Source organism: Microcaecilia unicolor, chromosome 1, assembly GCF_901765095.1.
Source record: "Microcaecilia unicolor chromosome 1, aMicUni1.1, whole genome shotgun sequence".
NCBI lineage: Eukaryota > Metazoa > Chordata > Amphibia > Gymnophiona > Siphonopidae > Microcaecilia > Microcaecilia unicolor.
The window spans coordinates 496,095,833-496,120,685 of NC_044031.1; the positions used below are offsets into that span (position 1 = coordinate 496,095,833).

Here is a 24,853-nt window from a genome sequence, read left to right on the forward strand (position 1 = left end):
TGTCCTCACTTGGATTTAAGGGCTCTGTTCTTTCTGGTGTTTCTTCTTATCTCTCCCATTGTACTTTTAGCATATACTCTGGTGAATCCTCCTTCACTTCTATCCCACTATCAGTTGGTGTACCTCTGGGATCTGTCCTGGGACCTCTTCTTTTCTCTATCTATACTTCTTCCCTTGGTACTCTGAGCTCATCTCATGATTTTCAGTATCACCTTTACTCTGATGATTTCCAGATCTACCACTCCACACCAGAAATCTCAGCAGGAATCCAGGCCAAAGTATCAGCCTGCCTGTCTGACATTGCTGCCTGGATGTCTCACCACCATCTGAAACTAAACATGACCAAGACTGAGCTTCTTAGCTTTCCCCCTAAACCAACCTCTCCTCTTCCCCATCTCTGTGGATAACACTCATCCTCCCTGTCTCATCAGCTCGTAACCTTGGGGTCACCTTCAACTCCTCTCTCTCCTTCTCTGCACATATTCAACAGACTGCTAAAATCTGTTGTTTCTTTCTCTATATCACCAAAATTCGTCCTTTCCTTTCCGAGCACACTACCAGAAACCTTATCCACACTCATCACCTCTTGCTTATATTGCAACTGGCTTCTCACAGGTCTCCCACTTAGCCATCTCTCTTTTCAATCTGTTCAGAATTCTGATGCATGACTTATATTCCGCCAATTTCGCTATGTTCATATTAGCCCTCTCCTCAAGTCACTTCAATGGCTCCCTATCCGTTTCCGCATACAGTTCAAACTCCTCTTATTGACTTATAAGTCACTCAGCAGCTCCTTGGTACCTGTCCACTCATTTCTCCTTTCACTCCTCCCCAGGAACTCCATTCACTGGGTAAATCTCTCTTATCTGCACCCTTCTCCTCCACTGCTAACTCCAGACTTGATTCCTTTTATCTTGCTGCACCATGTGCCTGGAACAGTCTTCCTGTGCCGGTAAGTCAAGCTCCATCTTTGGCTATCTTCAAATCTAGGCTAAAAGGCCACCTTTTTGATGCTGCTTTTAACATCTAACCCTTACTCACTTGTTCAGTATGTTTTATCATTCCCACCTTAGTTAATTCCCTTATCTCTTATTTGTCCTGTTTGTCTGTCCTAATTATATTGTAAGCTCTGTCGAGCAGGGACTCTCTCTTTATGTCCACTGTACAGCTTTGCTTAAGTCTAGTAGTGTTATAGAAATGATTAGTAGTAGGAATTATAAGGTTCAAGAACATAGCAACTTTTCTGCATTTTGGAGTTCTAGTTGTGCTGTTCTACAAGGTTCCCCTTTATCTCCAACTTTATTCAACGTGCTACTCAAACCCTTGTGGTCTTTATTAGAAATACTTAACGTCCTTTGTTATATCTATGCGGGTGATACTGCCATGTAATTTCCCCTATCCGGTCATTGGTCTAGCATGTTGTGTACAATATCCTCTTGTGTACACTTTTCTGGTGATTCCATATACACCGGCCCATTCTTTACGTTTTCTTGATTCAAGTCATTTCGTCCTTTCGAACCCAAAAGCTGCTATGAATCTACACATCATTCACCATTCTTTTTTTTGTCTCCAAAATTGTGGAATGATTTGCCTTCACAGATTAACAGTGAAATGTCCTTTCCAAGGTTCAAAAGACACTTTTTTACTCCAGCTATTGCTTGCTTAGATTGATTTAATTCTCAAGAATGTTTTTCAAATGGACGACTGGATAACCTTACAGATATGAGTGTCTTGGTTTGAATATTGTCTTCTCTCCTTTTAATTTAACAGAGTTCTTTTTTTCTATTTTGATATGTTTTTAGATGTTATACCACTTGTACTGAAAATCCATATCTAGGCAATGTACAAAGTTTTAACAAACAGTAAACTTTCCAAAGGTTCCTGAGTTATTACCAAAAGAACTTTTAAGGAAGTATATTTGGGACATATTAAAAAAATTTTTTGTAAGTTATTCCTCCTATTGTCTCTGCTTACTATGTTCCATTTGGAAAGGCTGAGGATGTATCTCAAAAGGGCATTGGATAGTTTGGATTTATCATCTGCTTTTCTTGAAACTTCTTTTGGAATCAAGTTGAGCAGGTTACATTGCTAGTTTTAATTTGAATTTTATACAGACTTGGTACTGAGACTTGTCTACTCAATCGAGAAAGATGAAATTTCTTATTATGCATCCTAAAATTCTGCACATTGGAGCTACCATTTTTCCTTATCAAGTGAGTAGTGAGAATTGAGAGTTCTGAATACAATTTTTTTGAAACTGTTCAACTGTCTCTATCAGCGCTCCTTGGAATCTCCCAGGAAAGTAGATAAGGAACTGTGTAGCCTACATAGATATTTAATCTTGGGATCTTCTCTGCCTAAATGCTTCCTTTTAAAATATTTTTCTCTTTCTCCCTGCCAAAGAACAGTAGGCTTTATCAAGTACAGTTTCTTTGAAATTTGTTGGACTGATATTCTTCTGTATCTCTGATTTTGTATTGCAAGTCCTTACCACCCAAAATAAGAAAAATACAGGAATATGCCAGATTCCCCCAAATCCTCAAATCGTTCCTATTCAAACAAACCCTCACAAAGAATGACCATATCTCAAACAATTAATTATTACCTGAATTGGTTATTACTCTATTTACCATTAACTTTGTTGTTGCTTCATGTACAATTTCTCATTCATAATAGATTTTCTAAATGTTAAACATCCATAGCTATCCCAGTATGTTTATGATATTGTATTGTAAAATTGGATTCTTACAAAAAAATTATGCATTATTCTTTGTTATGTATCCTATACTGTTTATTGTAAGCCACACTGAACTCAAGTTTGTTTGGGATAATGTGGGATATACATGTCACAAATACATAAATAAATAATGCCTCTATCCATCTATGGTGCAACCACACCTTGAACAGTGTCTCAACAGAATTTAACATCTCAAAAAATATAGCGACATTAGAAAAGGATGACCAAAACAAATGGGATGGAAAGACTCATCTTTGAGGAAGCCAGAAGAAATTAAAATTATTCAACCTGTAGAATAGACAGCTGAGGGGAGATATAATAGAGGCCTCTAAATCACACGTGGAATGGAATTGTTCAAAATAAATTGGCTGTTCTTTCAAAAAGTTCAAAGACATCTGAGTTTTGTTTTTGTTTTAAAACACACAGTTAAGCTCTGGACATTGTAGCTGGAGGATGAGGTATTACAGTAGTTAGCATAAGGTTGGACAAATTCCTGGAGGAAAAAGCTTACAAACTGTTAAGGTAGACTTTCATTTGTGTATCCCTGAAGGCAGGCAGCATAGAATCTAGTTATTTCCTAAAATACTACCATGTACTTGTGACAAATGGTGACTGTTAGAAACAAAGACAACTAATCTTTTGTCTGACCCAGTATGGCAGTTCTTAAGTTTCTTATAGTGGATGATGGGAGCAGACAACCTACAAGACAATCCAGTCTGCATTGTTATTCTATAGGCAATTACATGATGTGGCTAGCAACTGGGATGTATCCATGGCTGTGGGTAAGAATATCACTTATTCTTCATTTACTTAACCATTCTGGATAACTAAGCATAAAAGATCCCTCCAACCCTATGATCAACCACTGACTGGTTAACCATCACTGAAAAAAGTACTTAGACCAAAGTTTTCAGAATGTACTCTTGATTCTTCAAAATTACTGTATTACAGACTGGGATACCTATGCTGTGTAAAATCCACTATATTTTTCAAAAGATACAGCAATAAGTCAAAGTTTTATGTAAAGAAAAATAAATGTTAAATTAAAATCACAGCTGTATATCCTTACCTGCTAGTCCATTGACACCAATCAGTCCGGCTGAACTTGCAATGCTGACCAAGTGTCCATGGTTCGAGGCCATCATGGCTGGAAGGAATGCTTTGCAAGTCTAACAGAAAAGCGACACTTGTCATTTTGCTTTTACAAAATTTACTTTTCAGGATAAATTCCCCTGACTCTTAAAAGTTTCTTGCATAAATTAGATTGCTTAATTAAGCAAAGATGTTTCTCCTTTGATAATTCAGGAGTCAAATTAAATACTTTAGACGATTGCTTATTTATTTAGGATTCACGGAAGAAGGTGAATGTATTACGCTTGCTGATTAATTCTGTTGTTGTATTTCCTGGAATGTCCAGTTCTCTTTGTATGTAATCTGTATTGAACTGCAAAGTATTGTGGGCTATAAGAACAAAGGACCTTGTTGACTAAGCCGCGCTGTAGACGCACTAGTGTTTTTAGCATGCGCTAATGCTAGACACACCCATGTATTCCTACGAGTGTCTCTAGCGTTAGGGTGCACTAATTACACTACTGCACCTTCGTAAACCAGGCCCAAAGTATTATGTCATATTATTTTGGTAAGCAAAGATGTTCTTTGTTCAGCCTGAAAATTCTGTATACTACTAGTCATGTTCTACATAATGCTAACACTGGGCAATGTCTATTGTCAGATGAAATGTGCTCTGTAGCAGTTTGCTTTCAATGGCTTTCTTGATAAAGTCTCTTTAGCAAGTTTGCCTCTGGTCAACACTATGCATTCTGAAACATGGGCGTGTCCCTTTTACATTCAAAGGATTTTAAAATGTTCATTCTTCAAAACCAATGGTTTTTTTTTTTTTTTACCAGCTTATACAGAAATCCTCTCAGGACAGAGCTACATACAAATATGCAATAAATTTCTGTTTGTCCAAGGCAAAATAATTATCCAAGACAGTAAGAAAATTGGCAGTGGTAGTGATAAAAGGATCTTTACCAAAAAAAAAAAAAAGTTTCACTCGATACCCAGCTGGGTAAGTTGACATTAAGTTACGGTAGCCCAAGATCAGATTGCATGCATAATGTTTGGGTGTACAGCGCTGTGTATGCCTTGTAGCGCTATAGAAATGATAGTAGTAGTAGTTATACAAAATTAGGAATTAAGCAAATAATTTTTGTTTTATTCAACAATAATACAAAAGGTTCTTGTCAGGCAGAGTCTGAGGCACACCATTGGTCAGGAAGTGAAACATCGGGGGGGGGGGGGGGGGGGGGGAACAGAAATAGTATAGCAAAAAGTTAAAAATAAATTTTTTTTAAAAAGTAGTTAAACGACGCAGCTTATGACCTATTTTGCAGATCACCCCTGGAACCCTCTAAAACGTGGCATTATATGTGGCCGCCCTCCAAAATTAGAGGCCGACCGAAAGCAGCCTAAAATTCGGATTTGGCCATGCTTCAGTTTCCACTGAAAATGCAGCTCTCCACCTACAAAAAGCCCTAGTAGTCTGATGCCCTCTTCCGCAGTCAAATTTGCTGCCGCGATTTCCAGCAGGAAATCGCGACAATCATTTTGAGACTGAAGCTGACATTTGTAGGAGCAATTGGGGATCGCTTCTGCTCTGAAGAGGCCACCAGGGCTTCAAAGGTAGACCTGGGAAAGGTGGGGGCGACAGCGACTGTTTTGGTTTCAGCCTTAGCTGCAGATTCGGTTTCGGTTGCCTTCTACCTAAAAATTCCCAAATACCCAGCATGGCTTTAAATTCTACTGGAAAGTAAAGGACTTTATCAAAATTATTCACTTGTAATCTGTGATGTGTTTTACTTTCCAATCACACCATGGGCTCTGAAACCCAAGAGCCAAGGTAAGGGCAAGGATTCCCCCAGGTTCTACCAGTCATCAGTTTGGTGCCATTTGGGTCGGATTCAGAGCCCAGTGTCTGTTCGACAGACTCACTGGTGGGGCAAGTGTGAATATGAGAAGTATATTGTTTGTAAAGCGTCAGATGCAGTGTAATGAATGGCAAAAGAAAATTGATGAAATTGCTAGCAAATCTAAGATGTTGTGCTGTCATGGCAACTGGGCACTGGAGCTGCTTACCAGTTGGCAATCTATAACTAGTGGTAATACTGCTTTGCAGTTTCCGTTACGGAGAACTTTTGTCCTGGATAAATGGAGATATTTAGAATACTTGATGGCTTTGTCTGATTCAGGACGGCCACACACTAGTTAGGAGTGGATCTTCTTTTCTTGGTGAAATATGGCCCACAAGGAGAATATGAAGCTAAAAAGAAATGATATACATAGTTAAGAAATACTGTACATAAGCTTGAAATGCAAATGTATCAAGGGAGCATGGCTGCTGATTTTGAAGCACCGTCGGTCCTTACTGCTCTGCAGTGGCGTAGCCAGACCTGACTTTTTGAATGGGCCCAGAGCTAATATGGGTGGGCACTATGTATATAGGTATGAGTAGTGCTTCTTGGGGTACTACAAAATAATGCCTTAGAATGCAGCCCAACAGTTGCCCTGCATCAATATAAACCATATACATAAAAAACCGATATTTGTAAATATAGTTACATTATGCCATATCAAACTTGACCAGACATAAGTCTACTATAATGGCAAACATCTCAACGCACGTGACAGGATCCTGCATAATAATTACAGCAATGACATATAACAATGTATTCAAATTCTGGTAGCACCTCAATAATAGCCAACAAAATCCCGTCACTGTTAGGTACTTTGTGAAGTAACACTAAATCCTGCAAGAGGCTTCTTAGAGCTTATACTGCAAACCATAACACCAGTTCCAATAACAGTACCTACAAAAAGACAGCAGTGAATGTACACAACAGCAATACACATCCCATTGGAAAAGCCAGACAAGTCAGACTCATTGATCTCCATACAAACCACTTGCCAGCAGAAACTCTTACCTGCTCGATCACATGCACACCACATACCAACCCTCATCAATTACAGAATAAAGGACCAAAAATTAGAAATTTATTGATTTAATTTCTAAATTTCTATGCCACACTATTGCTGCAATTCTAAGCAGATCACAATTCAACGCACAATTTTAAAACATATAAAAACATAAAACAAAGACCTTCCCTTCCCTACCCCCACCCATCCATCCCAGCAGCCTGGCATCAACTTTTCCCTTCCCTACTCCCTATCCATCATCCCCTTAGCTCAGAATCAGCCCTTCCCTTCTCTACCTTACCCCCCCATCCATCCCTGTTTTGTTGAAGCATTCCATTCACAATCGGAGGGTGACCTCTCCCATATAGAAGACCAGACTACATGAAAGATGTCGCTGCACAAGTCTTCACTGAAACCTTGCAAAGAAGACCCATAGTTAATACCGAGGCCCAAACATGGATCTGCATAATTTACAACATCGGGACCTTCTCTTAATCAGCTACCACTACCAACAGGGAACCGAATGACTGTTGCAGGCTCATCTGCCACCAGGACCAGCAGCCTACAATTGCAGCAAACTTTTATGAGACTAAACCTTAATGCTTTACAGCTTGATTTTGTTTTCCTTGCAACTAGGGACTTATTCCATTGTTGTTTTAGGAGCTTATTCTTTTCTTTAGCACTTTTGTTGTGTGTATATTATTGGAATTATTACCAAGTCCAAAAAAATGAAAAAAAAAGTGATAGGCCAAATGAAAGAAATGTGTTTTAGAGGATGTAATCCTGTCTTGAATCTTGTCTGTTTCTTATTTTTATTCACTTCAAGAGACTCTCTCCTTGTTCTCCTTGCTGCCTAGCTGAGTTGAGACCTGGCACGAGTACAGTGAAGAAAGAATAGATACCAAATGGTGATAAGAGAAGGGGGCCAGGGCTACTGCAACAGATGCTGCCTAATGACTGAATCTTAACCACTTTCCTCATCCAGAAGTGGAAGTTTCTAGATTAGGGAGTGGCATGCTGAATGTGAGAACATAAGAGATTCTAACATGGTCACCCAGACTAACACTTCTACTTGTAGGCACAGCCTGAAGATGTCCAGAGTAACCAAGTCTGAACTGGTCAAAGTCTTTTTAGGAGAGCATGGACAACAAACCTTTCTTGCGAGTGAAGTGTTTAACCACTTGTTCCCTTAGATACAGTATGTTCTTGAGAGGATGAAACTTTATGTATATTTGGGATGTACACATATATAGATTGCTTAACTGATATTATTAGTAAGTGAGCAACCGTATTAGTTACTTTGTATTCAGAGGAGCAAAAGCTGACCAATTTTGAGGGCCTATTTTCCTACGAAGAATTGTCATTTTTGTGGGCAGGTAATTATGTCATTCCTACATGTCTCTAGGCCTACTCAACTCAAGCTTTTTTTTACAGCTTAAATGCCTAGTTGACCGAGAATAATCACGTTTTTTAGATCCTATGTAACTGGAAACTTTAGTAGATATGCCAATTAAGGATAATTTAGATAATGTAGGATCTGTTGCTTTTTGATTGCCTTTGGGGTTAGGGAATAAATTAGTTCTAATTGTATCTTTGATGCCTGTAATTTGCTGGTTATACATATTTTTTTCTTTTATTATACTTAAGATTGCATTATATTCTCTTTGAAGAGGACTTTAAAATTTTTTTTTGTATAAAGTTGTATTTTACTTGCTTATTCTTTTATTTTATTGTCTTTTATGATAAAATCTCAATAAAAAAAGAAAAAAATTGTAAATGGAAATTTTATTTAATATTAGGTACAATTTATGTTGCATTGTAGCTTTTGACTGTGATGGCTTTGGTAATATAACTGTTGGCACTATTAGTGCTAAAAAGAACAAAGAAAAGCACTAAGAGCCTCCAAAATCGGGACAAATCATTTAATTCAACAGCAAAGACCCAAGTAGTACATCAATCTCCTGTAGCATGGACCTTACTGCTTCATGGGCACTATTAGTGGTAACAGTTATATTTAAGTTAGCACTATTAGTGGCCAACAGTTAGCAACATATTGAGCTGCCAATAGTCATTAGTAGAAATGTTTAAGAAGGGGGTGCAATGGTTTCATTGATCAGTTAAAGGGGTGTGGGAACCCTAAAATGGTTAAGAAAGCTTGCTTTAGAGCTTCACTTTAATCAGCTGAATTCCTCAAAGGGGGTTTATAGAACATTGCCCCTCACCCTTAGGTAAAGTTGCTTTGATAGCTAAGGCCACCTTCAGAACTGGGAGGGGTGGAGCCCAGACCTGGGAGTATACAGTATAAAAGACAATGCAGCAGGTAGCCAGGTTTCCAGGTGGTGTCTTAGGTTCCCGTTCAGGAATCAACTCAGGTAAACCCACCACGGGCAAATTATTCCTCCTGGCACAGTTCTCCATATCCTCGACCTTTGCTTCCAACTCATTAATCCTGGCTAGTATGGGTGGCCTCTGATACCACTGTTTGCACACTGTCCTCCAAATTTCCAACACGCATTTGCACCGCCTAGAGCTTGTCTGACAGCTGTAAAACGTTGCTCCATACTGTCCAATTTGTCCATAATCAACTGAAGCTGTCTGCTAATAGCATGTTCTACCACAGCCCTCACCTCCGACGTTCATTGCTGGGTGGAGATGATGATGAGCCGGAGTCCGCCACCTTGTGTGCCGCCACCTGAGTTTTTTTCTCCCACTTTGCTGGCATGGATGCCATACATGAATGTGGCACAATCCGCCCATCCAGACAAGTCAGGTATGTATTCCCACTCAGGATTAGCGAGAAATCGGAAGGGCAAAGCCGTTACTGAGTGCAAATATAAAGGGGTCCTCGGGAGCTGCAATTCCTGCTGCCTCACTGCCCCTTGAGACAACCGCTTGTCCGGCTGTGTGATTTACCAGCCCACTTCCCAACCCTCTCTCGGGGTTTCACACCTTAAAACAGTCAACCAATCATGTATTTATTTATTTATTGCATTTGTATTCCACCTTATCCCACCTATTTGCAGGCTCAAAGTGACTTACATAGTATTGTTAACATAGATATTCCAGTATATCAAGTATAGTTAGTATTGTGTACAGATTAATTAAGGGAAGAAAGAAGAAGGAAGGAATTTATTAGGGTATTTATAGAAGGTGGGCTTTCATAACTGAATGGGTTGGTGAAGTGGATTAGTGGGGCTGTAGGTTCTTGTTGTAGGCCTTGTTGAAGAAATATGTCTTCAGAGATTTACGAAAGGTGGTAGTTTCGTCAATTGTTTTCAGATCTGTGGGTAATGCATTCCATAACTGCGTGCTCATGTAAGAGAAGGTGGTGGCGTGCATCAGCTTGTATTTTAGTCCTTTACAGCTGGGGAAGTGTAGGTTGAGAAATTTGCAAGATGATCTTGTGGCGTTTCTGGGAGGTAGGTCCACAAGGTTTAGCATGTAGCGTGAATGATTTTGTGTACAATCGTGAAGATCTTGAATGCAATGCGTTCCTTAAGTGGGAGCCAGTGGAGTTTCTCTCTTAAGGGTTTTGCACTTTCATATTTAGTTTTTCCATATACGAGTCTGGTGGCCGTATTCTGGGCAGTCTGGAGTTTTTTTAATAGTCTGTTTTTTGCAGCAAGCGTACAGTGCGTTGCAGTAATCCAGATGGCTTATTACCATTGATTGTACCAATGTACACCACAAATCTAGGAGCTACCATAGAAAACAGCTTCTTCAGAGTTTGTTTGGGAATTAATAATGGATCAGGTCCTACTTACTGTAGCTGAATGTAACTTGCCTTGAGCTACCAATGAAAAGGTATGAGGTAAATTTAATAAAAAACTTAAAATATAAGTCTGAGGGACTTTTTGACACCTGCAGCTAAGGCAGATGTGTATGGAAAACCTAGAGGCTATATGGACTGAGATTATCATGTCAGCGAGACTTCCTGTACTTTAGGATGTGATGCTTTATATTCTGTATATTTACTTCCAGTATATCCCAGGAGCTCTAAATAGATCCCATGAGACCCCTTGCTGCATGACTACTGATGTTCCTATATACTTCTATTCTAGCTATGAATCCCGATTATTAATCAAATGGACACGTTCTAAAGAATACCAGTGAACATTTCAATGGTAGTAAGTGGGTCACTATGGCCTTATGTGATTTACTGTTCAATTAGCAGCATTCCCTTTTAATAAAAGGCTCATAAAATGGATCACTAATACATGTTTATTTTTTTACTTCACCCTACTATCCTAGCTCATTCTCAAGAGTGATAAGTCCTTGCAGTAGGTCCCCACCGTTTAACATTTTGTCTGTGATACTTGTATGTCTAAATTAAAAGCTTAAGGAAGCAGGGTCCGTCTATAGTATTTGTGCCTGTAAAGTGCTATGTACATTGAGAAGTGCTATATATGTTAACAACCTTTGTGGGATGCTAGACAAGGTGATCAATAGAAGAAAGGAACTATGAATACAACAAACATTCTAGATTTTGGGGATATCTATAATGGATGTATATTCATACTTGGGTAGTAGACAACTCTTCCCCCCTCCCCAAGTGTCAGGTTACCCAGGTAACAAAACTTTGCTGTTCATACCTGCCACCAGGTCGAGGAACTAAGTATGAGGCCAGGAGAAGCTACAATGGAAGTGGCCCGAGGTTACTACTATTACTAATCATTTCTATAGCGCTACTAAACGTACACAGCGCTGTACACTTGAACATGAAGAGACAGTCCCTACTAAGCTTCAGATTAAGGGAGAGGACATGGAGTAGAAAGGCTAAAAGGGAAGGAAAAATTTTGGATGGCAAAGAGAAGAGCAACCCCCCCCCCCCCCAAAAAAAAAAAAACCAAGTTTAAAAAACAAAAAGGAGATAAAAATTAAAATTAAAAAGCTAGACACAATTGTTTCCCCTGGCTTGTAACAATTTTGGCTGGTACTTACAATTTCTAAAACTAAGAGGCCATTTTACTAAAGATTAGTATGTGCTAATGGAATTAGTGTGTGATAAATGCTAAGAAGCCCATAGGTATAAATAGGCTTCTTAGCATTTAGCACGTGTTAATTCTGTTGGCTTGCACTAAGCTTTAATAAAAGGGCCCCCAAGTCTGTTCATGGCCTTTTAGGAATGGAGGTCACTATCCTTGAAATAAACATTAACAAGTCTCTACTTAAATATGACCAAGAATGTGTGCTGACCATCACAAACATTAGAAATAATAATAATTAGAAATAATAAATTTTTAAAAAATTACCCAGAAGTGTGCCATACAGTTTACTTCAATGGTTTTCTCCACAAGAGAATCTGGTGAATCAATGAACTTCTTTCCTGTTACAATTCCAGCATTATTGACCAGGATACTAACATCTCCAACCTCTCTTTTTACCTAAAAGAGACATGCAGTGAATGGGGAGAGGGAATTAGCTTAAGAAGTTTTTCCTTCCACAATTTGTACACAGTAGTTCTCTGAACATCTGTACTCTACCTAGTAGAAAATGCAACGCATCATACTTTTTACATAGAAGCACTTGCTATCAAAAATATTACATAGACATAAGCTCCGTGTAAACAACTTTACACGCTTTGTGGCCTTATTTTTGTAATTCACCCTTAAGGACTCAACCAGCTTATTTTCGAAGGAGATCCCCGGCCATCTTCCGAAACAAATCAGGTGATGGCCGGCGATGTCCTGAAGCCGGCTAAACCGGTATAATCGAAAGCCGATTTTGGCCGGCGCCAACTGCTTTCCGTTGCGGAGCCGGCCAAACTTCAAGGGGGTGTTTTGGCAGGGTACAGAAGGCGGGACGGGGGAGGGGTTAAGAGATCGCCGACTTCACTTGGTCCATTTATTTTTAGGACCAAACCTTGAAAAAGTGCCCCAATTGACCTCATGACCACCGGAGGGAATCGGGGATCACTTCCCCTTACTCCCCCCTGTGGTCACTAACCCCCTCCCACCCAAAAAAAAAAAAAAATTAATTAAAAAAACATTTTTGTGCCAGCCTGAAATGTCATACCCAGCTCCCTGACAGCAGTATGCAGGTACCTGGAGCAGTTTTTTGTGGGTTCAGTGCACTTCAGGCAGGTGGACCCAGGACCATCCCCCCCTACCTGTTACACTTGTGGTGGTAAATGGAAGCCCTCCACCCCCCCAACACCCACTGTACCCACATGTAGGTGCCCCCCTTCATCCCTTAGGACTATGGTAGTGGTGTAGAGTTGTGGAGAGTGGGGTTTTTGGGGGGGGGGGGATTTGCGGGGCTCAGCACCCAAGGTAAGGGAGGTATGCACCTGGGAGCAATTTTTGAAGTCCACTGAAGGCCCCCTAGGGTGCCCGGTTGGTGTCCAGTGCACTACAAATGCTGGCTCCTCCCACGACCAAATACCTTGCATTTGGCCGGGTTTGAGATCACCGGCATTAGTTTCCATTATCGCCGGAAACCAACGGCGGCCATCTCTAAAGCCGGCTCAAATGCTGAAATTTGGCCAGGTCCAACCGCATTATCGAAACAAAAGATAGCCGGCTATCTTTTTCGATAATACGGTTCGGGCGCCGTTCGATTATGTCCCTCCAAGTGTCCCTTGTCCTTTACTATTTAGTTTAGCGCCTTTTCAGGTGATGTCAAAGACACTAGGGGGTAAATTCAAGAAAAGCCACCTAAAGTTAGGTGCAAAGTATTTGGGTGCTAAGCACCAATTCTAACATGGCAATTACAAGCATAGAATACTAGCATGAAGCAACAATCACATGCCTAATTTTAGGCACCAGCACGTACGCACTTGGCTGTGTAAATGCTTGCAACTGTTGGGTGACACACATGTAATTTATAGAATACTATCATGCATACAACTGCAAGATGTGCCACAGACCCAGCCATGTGCATGCTCCTTTTGCAGTTGCATGCTATAGCATTTAGATGCTATGTTTATAGGATAGTGCCTAAATGCGGTTATGCACGTCACTGCAAATCAGTGCCAATTAAGGGCCATTATTGGTACTTAAAGCCAATTGGCGCCTAGGCAGGTCTGGCACTATTCTAAGTGCACAACTGTGCATACAAGTTTATAGAATGAGGGGAAAGGTGTGTTAGCAGGAGTGTCACAAGCACCAAATACACTGTGTGACACACTCCCATGTGTTCCTATCACAGTCCTGCCCATTTTCATAAAACAAATCAGCAAGAGAAATCAGTGGATGGGGTACAATTCTGGCAAACTGCATGACCTCACATAGCTAGCTATGGCCCTGCATTTTAGTGTTACAGATGCTTCCCATTGGGAGGTACCCTTGCAGGGAGGGCAGTTTCAATATAGCAGAACCACCCAGAAGGTTTCGATATCTCTAAAGTTTTTCTAGGGACGTTGGCTGGGGCTGGAGGAGAGGGAATGTTAGGTTCCAGGAGAATCCAGAGTAAGAGAACCAGATGTAAACCTATGAGAATGAAGCTAGCACCAAACTCCTTGTCTTGCAGTGGAGATGAACATTCATATTTCAAGACAAACTTTCAGTCTGGAGGACAGGGAGGCTGCCAGGAATGAATTAATTCTGGAGCTCACCAGTGAACACTAAAGTGTGGCCTCAGTCACTCACAAGCCTTCTCACAAGGATTCTTTGAAAAAGGAAACCGAGGTCACAAGCAGGCTTATTTTCGAAAGAGAAGGGCGCCCATCTTTCAACACAAATCGGGAGATGGGCATCCTTCTCCCAGGGTCGCCCAAATCGGCATAATCAAAAGCCAATTTTGGGCATCCTCAACTGCTTTCCATCGCGGGGACAACCAAAGTTCAAGGGGACGTGTCGGAAACATAGCAAAGGTGGGACCGGGGTGTGTTTAACACAAGGGCGTCCTCGGCCGATAATGGAAAAAAGAAGGGCGTCCCTGACGAACACTTGGCCAACTTTACTTGGTCCTTTTCTTTTTATGACCAAGCCACACAAATGTGCCCTAAATGACCAGATGACCACCGGAGGGAATCAGGGATGACCTCCCCTTACTCCCCCAGTGGTCATTAACTCCCTCCCACCCTAAAAAAAATGTTAAATATTTTTTCCAGCCTGTATGCCAGTCTCAAATATCATACCCAGCTCCATGACAGCAGTATGCAGAGCAGGAGCAGTTTTATTGGGTACTGCAGTGCACTTCAGGCAGGCGGACCCAGGCCCAACCCCCCCCCCCACCTGTTATACTTGTGGTGGTAAATGTGAGCCCTTCAAAACCCACTGTACCCACATCTAGGTGCCCCCCTTCATTCCTAAGGGCTATGGTAGTGGTGTACAGTTGTGGAGAGTGGGTTTTGGGCTTTTTTGGGGTGGCTCAGCATGCAAGGTAAGGGAGCTATGCACCTGGGAGCTTTTTTTGAAGTCCACTGCAATGCCCCCGACCGTATTATCGAAATGAAAGATGGCCGCCCATCTTGTTTCAATAATACAGGTTTCCCCGCCCCTTCGTGAAAATTTGGGTGCCCTGTTCGATTATGTCCCCTCCATGTGTATTTAATGTTCTCACAAGGAGGAGAATCAGATTCTTGCTTAGAGGCATGATTCAGTTTATGTACCCTGTTACAAAGTACAGGCAGAGTCCCAGAGGAGAGGATCTCTAAGGGGCATTCTGCTAAGGCAGCAGTTCTCAACCTTTTTTCAGTTGGGACACACCTGACAGACAAAGCTCACATAAGTGACACACTACATACATGACCTTCACAGACGTTTGGTCTGATACAGTATGGCAGTTCTTACGAATTAAATGTAAACAATTTCTGCATCCACAGAAACACTACCTCTAGCCCAACAAATTGATGTCATAACTAGAACATTTTCTCCATGATAATTACCATACAAAAAACCCCAAATATTTCCAATTCTCATGTTATCTGATAGCAACATAGCTCGCTTCATTACCACATATTGCGATATACTAAACCTGAAAAAAATCCTAACTCAAAATACATGCAGCAACCTACCATACAACAGCAGCACTAAGTCCTACGATTCAAAAACAAACCCTACCTAAGAACAAGCAGCAAAATAAATATTACATGGGGCCCTATAATACTAGATACACCTACTACAGACAAGGGGGACTGCAACAGAGTTCTATACAGAAACTACATGTGAACAGAATACCATACCGTGGTCACACACAAAACACAGACAACTCATCACCAAATATAGAAGGAGGGATCACAAATTAGAAATAGCAATATGAAAACAAAAATTAACTAGACACCCAAAGAAGTCAGAGTAGGCATGCACCAAAACATAAGAAAAAAAACCCACAACAAACACATTTTTCCTCTTGTACTGCACAAAATACACAAAGGAATCCGAGATGCACATTGCCCATAACTAAAATATTCCATCTAATAAATTACCCCCCCCCCCCAAAACAAAACAAAACAAAACACTTCTTCTACCTTTGTCATCTGGGCTTTTTATTTTTCCAAGCATGTAGGTCTAAGTTTCTCTTTTTCTGCTTTCCTGTCTTCTGTGCTCTTCCCAGTGGGTGTTGTCCCATTTGTTCTTTTTCCACTTTCCACCTTTCTTCTTCCATTCTGACATATTTCCTCTTTTCTGCCTGGCCACTCAAAATGTCACCCTCTCTCAGAGCTGAGAGGTTCTGGTTACTGGTTGCTGCATCAGGTATTGTCTGCGACGCCATCACCATCGAGTTCTCGGTGTGAGGTCCTCCACTGCCATCACTTCTGAGTGACCTTGCCATGGCGTGGGGAAACGTAAAGGGAGCAAAAACAAGCCTCAAACATCAGCTGTTTTAAAAGGATTGTTGGACCAATATCTTCATGGAGCAATGCCGGGTTTGTCATCTCAGTCGGCAACCTTGTTGGTCTCCCCAGAAGTTTATCAAATCTTGAACAGTTTCCCTGGACAAGTGGAAACCGCAGGTGTGCTTTCGTTGAATTTTCCATCTCTCACTTCATCTCCTAGAGTGGGAGTTCAACTGCTGTTCCAAGTTAAGGTACCCATGGCTGTCTCGTTTAAATCTGTTAATGTTTCCTCAAGGAGAGATTTCATTTAAAGGCTTATTGGTGGCTATTACTAAAATGGACAAAACCCTGCAAGATAATTTGTCTGCTTTTGCTAAATTTAGAGAGGAAACTGTGGTAAAGCTTAATGACCAAGAAGTTTGACTTAAGTCTTGTGAGCAGTGATTGGACAAGACAGATTCTCAATTAACTTTATTTCAATCTGCAATGACTGCTACTACTAAAGACTGTTTGACTATGCATTTCCAAATGGAATATTTAGAAAATGTGTTGAACTCAAAATCTTAAGATTCTTAAATTTTCCTGTTACTCATTTTTTTGGCACCCCTAGAACTACTGAAAATGTACTTTAAAGGTATTCTTCACCTGACATTTGAGGTCTCCTCACTTAGTCATGCTTACTATCTACCCAGGGGCTCTAGGGTAATTAAAGAGGAAGGTGCTCTCAATAATAGTCATCTGATAGTTTGGATCTAACAAACTTTTTGGAGTCATCTCAGGAGCCAATTACCAAAAGAGCAACTCTGTTGGTATCTTGTCATAAGGAGAAATTTAAATTTTTGGTTTTGAAAGCTTACTTTCCGAAAAAGAGAGTATCTTCTTTTTTTGTGCAGGCTATTATGATATTCCCAGACCCACTCAATTGAGGTGGAAAAGTTTTCTTCAATTAAAATTGAAGTTATTGGCTATTGGGGTAGTTTCCTTGTAAGATAATGCACAGGAGTAATTCCTATATTTTTCTTGATCATATTCAGTTGAAAGCTTTTTTTGCTAAGAGTTTAAATTACTTCTTTTTTTATTTTCTCTCTCTCTTCAGGCAGGATTGGTGTTTGACTTATTATACAGTGCTTGATGGTATTCTTTAGCTTTCTTCTTGATTTGTGCACTGTGCATTCCTCTTGATGTGGGGACTTGTATGCTTGTTTTTATAGAATTGGTGTTGTGTTTTATATTTTCTATGCATAATACTGTATGTTTCTGCTTTTGTAACATATTAAAAGATATGCCAATAAAAAAAATATCACCCTCTCACTCTTTCAGTCCGTTAGCTATATTTCACTTATCAACTTTCCATCTCCTCTCATCCCCCTAGCTCTCACTCCTTCCATGGACTGTTTTTCCCTTCTTTTTCACCCAGTCTTCATTACTACATTTCTACCCCCTATACTTACTATCCTCCTCTTACTCGTCTCCTTGAGAAACCCCATGGTATAGCCATGACAAGCATCGCCCCCTTATCACATCCTTGCAGAGAGAGATGCTGGGCTATTTTTCTCCATTTATACTTGTAGCCCAGCTTCTCCCTGTCCCTCTCTTCTACCCCTATGATCTAGCATCTCCCTGTCCCCTCTCTCTTCCCCTCCACCCCTATGGCCCAGCAACTCCCTATCCCCATTCTGCCCCCTTTTTCCTTATGATCCAGCAATTCCCTGTCCCCTCGCTCTTCCCCTCCACCCCTATGGTGCATCAACTCCATGTCTAATCTCTCTCTCTTCCCTTCCCCCTTATGATCTAGACGCTCCCTATTCCCCCCTCTCTCTCTTCCCCCCCCAAACAAAAACAGGTGCAGCTTCATTGTTTAGCAGGGCAGTGGTTGCATAAATCTAGCCTAGCGGCAGGAAACATAGGTACATCCCAATGCTGTGCTCCTTCATGTGTCGTGTAAGCAGCAAACCGAGCACCAGAAGTGAAAGCTTGCTAAGTGCTGATTACCACCTACATAACCTAAGAAGGAGCATGACATCGGGTTTTATGTAGCCACATGTCCTTCAGGCCAAGCATCTTTTTCCCTCCATCTCCCCACAGTCCAGAATCTCTTACTCACTCTCCCCCCTCCCTCCACAACCTAGCATCTCCCCCTCTCCACACTCCCCACCATAGTCTGGCATCTTCCCCTCCTGTCCCTCTCACCCCCTGTTCCTCATGGGTCCAGCACCACTCCCTCTTCCTCACTCAGCCCCCCTCTCACATATCCAATACTTCTTCCTCTTCTTCCCTCAGCCCTCCTCCCCTTTCCATGAGAGTCCAACACCTCTTCCCATCTCCACTAGCCCCCTCCCTGGTCCATCATACCTCAGCTTTGCCAGCAGCCGCAGCCTGAACCCATTGCCTGGGCTGAGCCAGAGCCTTTTCCTCTGTTGCAGCTAGCTCTCTGATGCAACTCCTTGTGTACTCAAGGGCGGGCCACGGAAGAGGAAACACACTGGGTTGGTCCAGGCTGGGTGTCTGGTTGTGGCTGCCAGCAAAGTCTAGACAGACCAGGGAGGTGCTGGATTCACAGCAGAGAGGGGCGAGAAAGACCATGCTGCAAACTATTTAAAAACAAACAGAAAACAAAACACTGGTGGACAACCTCTAGGGGGTTTCAGAGGAGAGAAACCCTTTAATGTTGCTGTTAATTATCTGAACATTCTATTTCTGTATGGTATCATTGGCATTAACTGCACAGTTAATAACTATTTCTTTTTAGAACTCCACCCCCCACCCCCAACCTGTTCTGTTTATCTGCAAAGAGCATGAAGGGCACAAGAAAAGTACCTACTGTACCTGAACTAAATTCACCTTGACCTACTGAGAGACATGAGCTAGAACTACATAAATCCCTTTACCTCTTTTAATATTTGGAGGTGGGGTCAAGCTTGTGGGGGAAGAGGGTATTTTGCAGGGTCGAGAGAACAGAATACAGGGAAGGTAGTATGAAAAGGAGGAGCTTCCTAACTTATGTTCACTATACGTAAGTTTCTATGCTATAGAAGCTGGAATTCCTCCTATAGACAGCCATTGTACCATTTTTTTTAATTATTTTATTTCCGAAGGGCTTATTTCTTTGGACCGAGGTACAAATATGACCTATTTTTGAGCTTGTATTTTTTTTTTTTTAAATACTGGCTTTTCCCACACATCATGTTTCATCTCATTCTGTTACAATTTTCAGTTATGTTGCCCCCAGCCACATACATGGACACTCAACCCCATTCATATTATTTCCAACTTCTGTTGGGTTGGAATGTGCCAACAGTGAAGATATGGAAAAAGAGCAGACTCTAAATTAACTGACCCAATGGCTGTAAGTGGGTCTGAAAGAATATACGTGATTATATTTAGGTGTCTGTAAACAAATATGAGAAGTCTATAAATAAGATTATAGACCTTTGGTGGTTACTGAACTGTGTTGGCTGTTAATGGGGCAGTTAGTGCATGTTAACAATTAACACAGTACCTTAACTTGTGCAGCGTTAGCCACTTACTATAGAAAGGGGGGAGGGGAATGAACAGGGACTTCACCTTACTGTTAAAGATGGAGACTGTATATAAGTTGTAGAGTAACTTATATACAAACATCCTATATAATAAAAAGCACCTCCAACGTTCTGAAGCTGACTGCGTGGCACTAACCTTGAGGCATTCGTGCTATACATCCCATGGACTGACGTCAGTACTTCCTGGTACGTCATAAGCAGCTGTGACCAACCAGAACAAAGTAGCACGATATACACCAATGGAATCAAAGAATATGTTACGCCACGCCCACCAGCATTAGTCCGCGCCCAATGTCGCCGCCCGGTATCAAGAAGACAAACGGTAATGGCGCCGTAACCATCCCCCCATGAAATCAACTCGCCGCCTCCCTCACAAACCCCCTCCAAAAAACACGACCCACTCACCCAACCTGGAAGTAGCCAGCATGCCGAGCAGACTTTCTAGGGTTTGGCGCCAAGCTCTATGATCCGAGTGACATCACAGAACTGCGGTCCTCGGTGGAAGCAGCGGCTGAGTCTGGCAGGCTCAGCTGGACGTGGCGTCATGGCAGCCTTTTGATCCGGGCGCGTGGCATGCGTTCGTGCAGCGTTATGGAACACAAGGCGGAAGCAGTGGCTGTGCTGGGGTAGCTGTCGGTGAGCTCCGGACGGAGTTCCCTCGAGCCGCCAACATGTCCGTCTTCGGGAAGCTATTAGGTACCGGCGGCAAGAGCAGAAGATGTTGACCAAGAAGCAGGAGTTCCTGGAGAAGAAGATCGAGCAGGAGCTGCAGACGGCAAAGAAGCAGGGCACCAAGAACAAGAGAGGTGAGCGCGGCGGGTGGGGGATGGCCAGCGGCCACCCCTCCTCCCCACGGGGCCTGGGCAGCAGCCACTCCTCCTCCCCCCAGGGCCTGGGCAGCAGCCAGTCTGAAGGGAAGTAAGTACATGACTGGCACAGTCACCTGATGCCTATTTTCATGAGAACTGAACTCTCCCATGGATTAGTGTATACTTGGATTTTTACAAGGAACCTACGGAAAAGTTCTGCTTTAGGTTTGTGGGTCATTAACGTTGTCTCGCAGTTGGAGACAGAGTGCAGGGTTTCCATTACTCCTATCCAGGTTCGTTATTCTTAAGTGTTTCTTTTGGCAAACTCAAATGAACTCTGTATTTCTATCTAAAGAATGTTGTGGCTAGAGGGGGGGGCAGGGGACAGAGGACACAGTCTCACTCTCTGTCACACACAAACACTCTATCTCACACACAGTCACTGTAAAACACACTGTCAAACATACACACTCCGAGGAAAACCTTGCTAGCGCCCGTTTCATTTCTAACAGAAACGGGCCTTTTTTACTAGTGTCAATTATAATAAAGCTAATCAAAACAAGACTTCTAATGCATCAGATAACACAGCCACACTTACCGAGGTGGCATTAACTGCACTACATTAATGTGTGCACTGCATAACAGATAAAGTGGGTTTTTTTCTGAGTTAGCTGAAAAAGAAAACAGCCGGAACAGCCCTGAACAGTTAATGCAGAAGTTGTGCAATTACTGCATTGTAATTGCAAAACCTTACCACAAGATCATTAATAGTAACTTATTTGTTGAGCATGCCACTGTTAAGGAGGATACATTTTCTGCAGTAAGCAAACTATATCCTGAAATCTCTGGAGACCAGTGTCTGTGCCAGGTAAATGGTGGTAGCGAACAAAAAAAAAAAAAAAAAAAAAAAAAGTCATATGGATAAACATGGCTTAATGGATAAAAGCCTATATGTATTCAGTAACCCATAACCTCCTTTTTCCAACCTATAAGAATTAAGGTGTGAATAAGCAAGTTGACAAAGGTGAACCAGCTTGTATACTTTATTTGGATTTTTCAAAAGACAATGGATACAGTTCTGCAGAGGCCCTTTGGGAAATTTAACATAGGTGGTGCCTTACTGTGGATTATTAACTAGCTAAAAGATAAACAGGCAACAGTAAGAATGAATGCTCAGTTTTCCCAATAGGGAGAAGCAAATAAAGCTGTCTCATGAATTTGCACCGAGAACAGTGTTTAACGTCTTTATTACCAATCTAGAAAAGGAAGCATCAAACGAGGTTCAGATTTGCAGAAGACATGAACGTATTTAAAGCAATTAAGAATGTAAGCAGACTAAGGAACTGCATGAGGACTTAAAATGAAGATCCAGACATCTAAAAGGGTAATGAAGTTTAATATGGGCAAATTGCAAGAGTGATGCACACAGGGAAAAAAAATTATTCTAACTGCATTTACAAAATGCTGCATTTACAGAATGCTGGGTTTCCACTTCCTTCTCTAGTATTAGTACATTACTTCTACTCCTCTTTCTGTTAACAGCAGCTACCCCTTCCTCCTTCTTCCCTCATGATGTACCCCTCCCTCTGCCCAGTCCCTTCCTTCCCCTGGATCTACCCATTGACTGTTCCCTCTCAGGCCTTGCTTTTCTATTCCCCAGCATTCATACCCCATTCCCTCACCTTCATTCTTCCTCGGTTTCCAACTCAGTTAACCTGAGGGAGAAAAGCAGACAGGGCCAGATACTAGGGAAAGACGTACTGCTCTTGTGCTCTTCTAAGCTGGCTCTACTCTTTGGAGGAGGCTCCTTCTGTGGTCTCCACTTTCTCTTCACTGGCAGAGGCAGAACCCCATTGTAGCATGTTTTTTTGCCAACCATCAAATTCTGGTATTCTAGGCGACTGCCTAGTTTACCTAGTGGTAAAAGCTGCCCCTGCTTGAACTACAACACCGGCCGTTCTGTCCAAATCTTGGGGGAGGGGGTGGGAAGAGAGAGAGGGAGACAAACTCCTATTCTGCTTTGGGCTCCCTTACCTCTGTCCAACATGAGAACTGGCCTCTACCCCTGGCTCAGTATTTATGATATCAAACATATAAACGGCGAGTGACCGTACTCAATCGCAAATGCGCAGTAGAGACTTCCCTCTCTGCCCCGCCCCCGCTTCAATACGTGATGATGGGGGCGGGACAGAGCGGGAAGTCTCTACTGGCATGCTGCAGACATCGGAACCGCTCCCCCTCCCCTCTCCCCCGGAGTCGCCGCCGCCCCTCCATCTGGCCCGAGCACTGTGAACTTACATCAGCATGCAGCAGCAGGCACATCAGCAAAGCTGCCGTCGGGCTTCCTTCTCTGCCTTTGTCCCGCCCTCACCGACGGTACGTCACACGAGGGTGGGACACAGGCAGAGAAGGAAGCCCGCCCCGACGGCAGCTTTGCTGATGTGCCTGCTGCTGCGTGCTGATGTAAGTTTACAGTGCTGCTCGGGCTGGGTGGAGGGGTGGCGGCAGCGACGACTCCGGGGGGGGGGGGGGGGGGCTCGGAAACCCCCCCATTCCAAAAGTAGCCCGTTTTCACGGGCTCAATGGCTAGTGTTTTATATTTGGTTATTTTTTTTATCTTATTGGAGTTGACACATTTGATTTCTTGGCTTCAGCAGTTGCTCAGAGTAAAGTACAGGAGAGGTCCTTTAAAGTGGAAACCCTGGCTGTTGGATTAGGTTGCATTTGCTAGTTAATCAGTGTTCAGAAAAAGCAATTTAAGAGTGGGTGTGATTTAGCCTGAATGTTTAGGGTAACTGGCTAACTTCATACCAAACAGAATGAAAAAAACTGGTATTTGGGAAGCTGCATAGTCACATATTGTGTTTCCCCTTTTGAACTTGTGGTCCCTTCCACTCAGCCTTCCCAATCAATTTCTCATGATTTAAGCACTCTTAAACACAGAGGGGAAGAGGGGGGTTTCCTTCTTACTTAAAAAAAAAAAAAAAAAAAAAAAAAAAAAAAAAAGCAATATAAAAATATTTGAAGTAAAAGGCTGCAAAGCTGAGAGTCATAACCAGCCAACACAGCTAGTGGATGGCCACACATTAATGGTGACCAGCGTACAACCATTAATTGGAAAAAAAAAAAAAGGAAAAATTGGCCATTTTCCTGTGGTGGTAAAAAATGACCTTAGCACGCAGGAAAAACCTGCATAAGGGTGTGTAAATGCCATTTTATAACACAGCTTGATATAAGGACTGTAGGATTTTTTAAATCTATACATTAACAGTTCCAACTTCCTCAGTCTTCACAATTTGTCAGGATAATGCCACCAATGTTTATTTCTAGGACAGCAATACTATAGTGTTTATAAAGTTTCTAGCAGATGACACATGCTACCTTTTTCCATACACGTCTTACGACAACAGAACATCATAGCTAGGGATGAAACACAGCCATTTCCAGTTCAGTGTTACACAATTTGCATTTGCTTATCTCAGCAGTTTGTTTCTATGCTGGCTGAGAACCATCTTGGCCAGAATCCACTATCCTGTACTACAATAATCAAACTTATCTTTAGCTCTGCATCACGTTTTGACATTTCTTGTGGTTTCTCAACTAACTCATCTGACTCTTTATCAAACAAGTGAGAACTTTAAACTCTCCAAGTATGTTGGTCGTTTCTTACCAAGTCCTTCTACTTGTTAGAAGGCATGTCCCAGTTTAAAAGGGCAGAGAGATTGGGAGTAATTCTCTTCAGGTTGTCTAAAATTAGGTGCCAGGATGATGCATGCTAAGCATGAATTCTATAATCGTGACACCACCAACTACTGTTATAGAATATTAGTGCATCTTATACGCCTAACTTCAGGTACAAGCATTTATGTTAGGTGTGAACATTTAGACCAGTCACTGAGCTAACTGCTGTCAGTCAGGTGCGTAACTGATAACATTGTAAAACCTGTGTGCATAAGTACTAAGCACACCCCTGACCCACCCTGCCCCTCCCAGGTTCATGTCCCCTCTGCAGTTACATGCTATGGTTTTTGCATAATCAATTTGCAGAACACTAAGGGCAGTTACAATCAAC

The 24,853-nt window shown here is 41.9% G+C and overlaps 1 protein-coding gene across 2 annotated transcripts in view; it reads right to left on the bottom strand.

Annotated features, from left to right (window-relative positions):
* Positions 1-24,853, bottom strand: part of SDR16C5 (short chain dehydrogenase/reductase family 16C member 5) — a 104,494-nt gene that overhangs the window by 26,661 nt on the left and 52,980 nt on the right. For both annotated transcript variants that reach the window (XM_030214642.1, XM_030214631.1), the window contains 2 exons: positions 11,965-12,096; positions 3,807-3,906 (listed from right to left, as the gene is read on the bottom strand). In XM_030214642.1, coding sequence (XP_030070502.1) covers positions 3,807-3,906; positions 11,965-12,096 — 232 coding nt within the window. The remainder of the gene's footprint in view (positions 1-3,806; positions 3,907-11,964; positions 12,097-24,853) is intronic.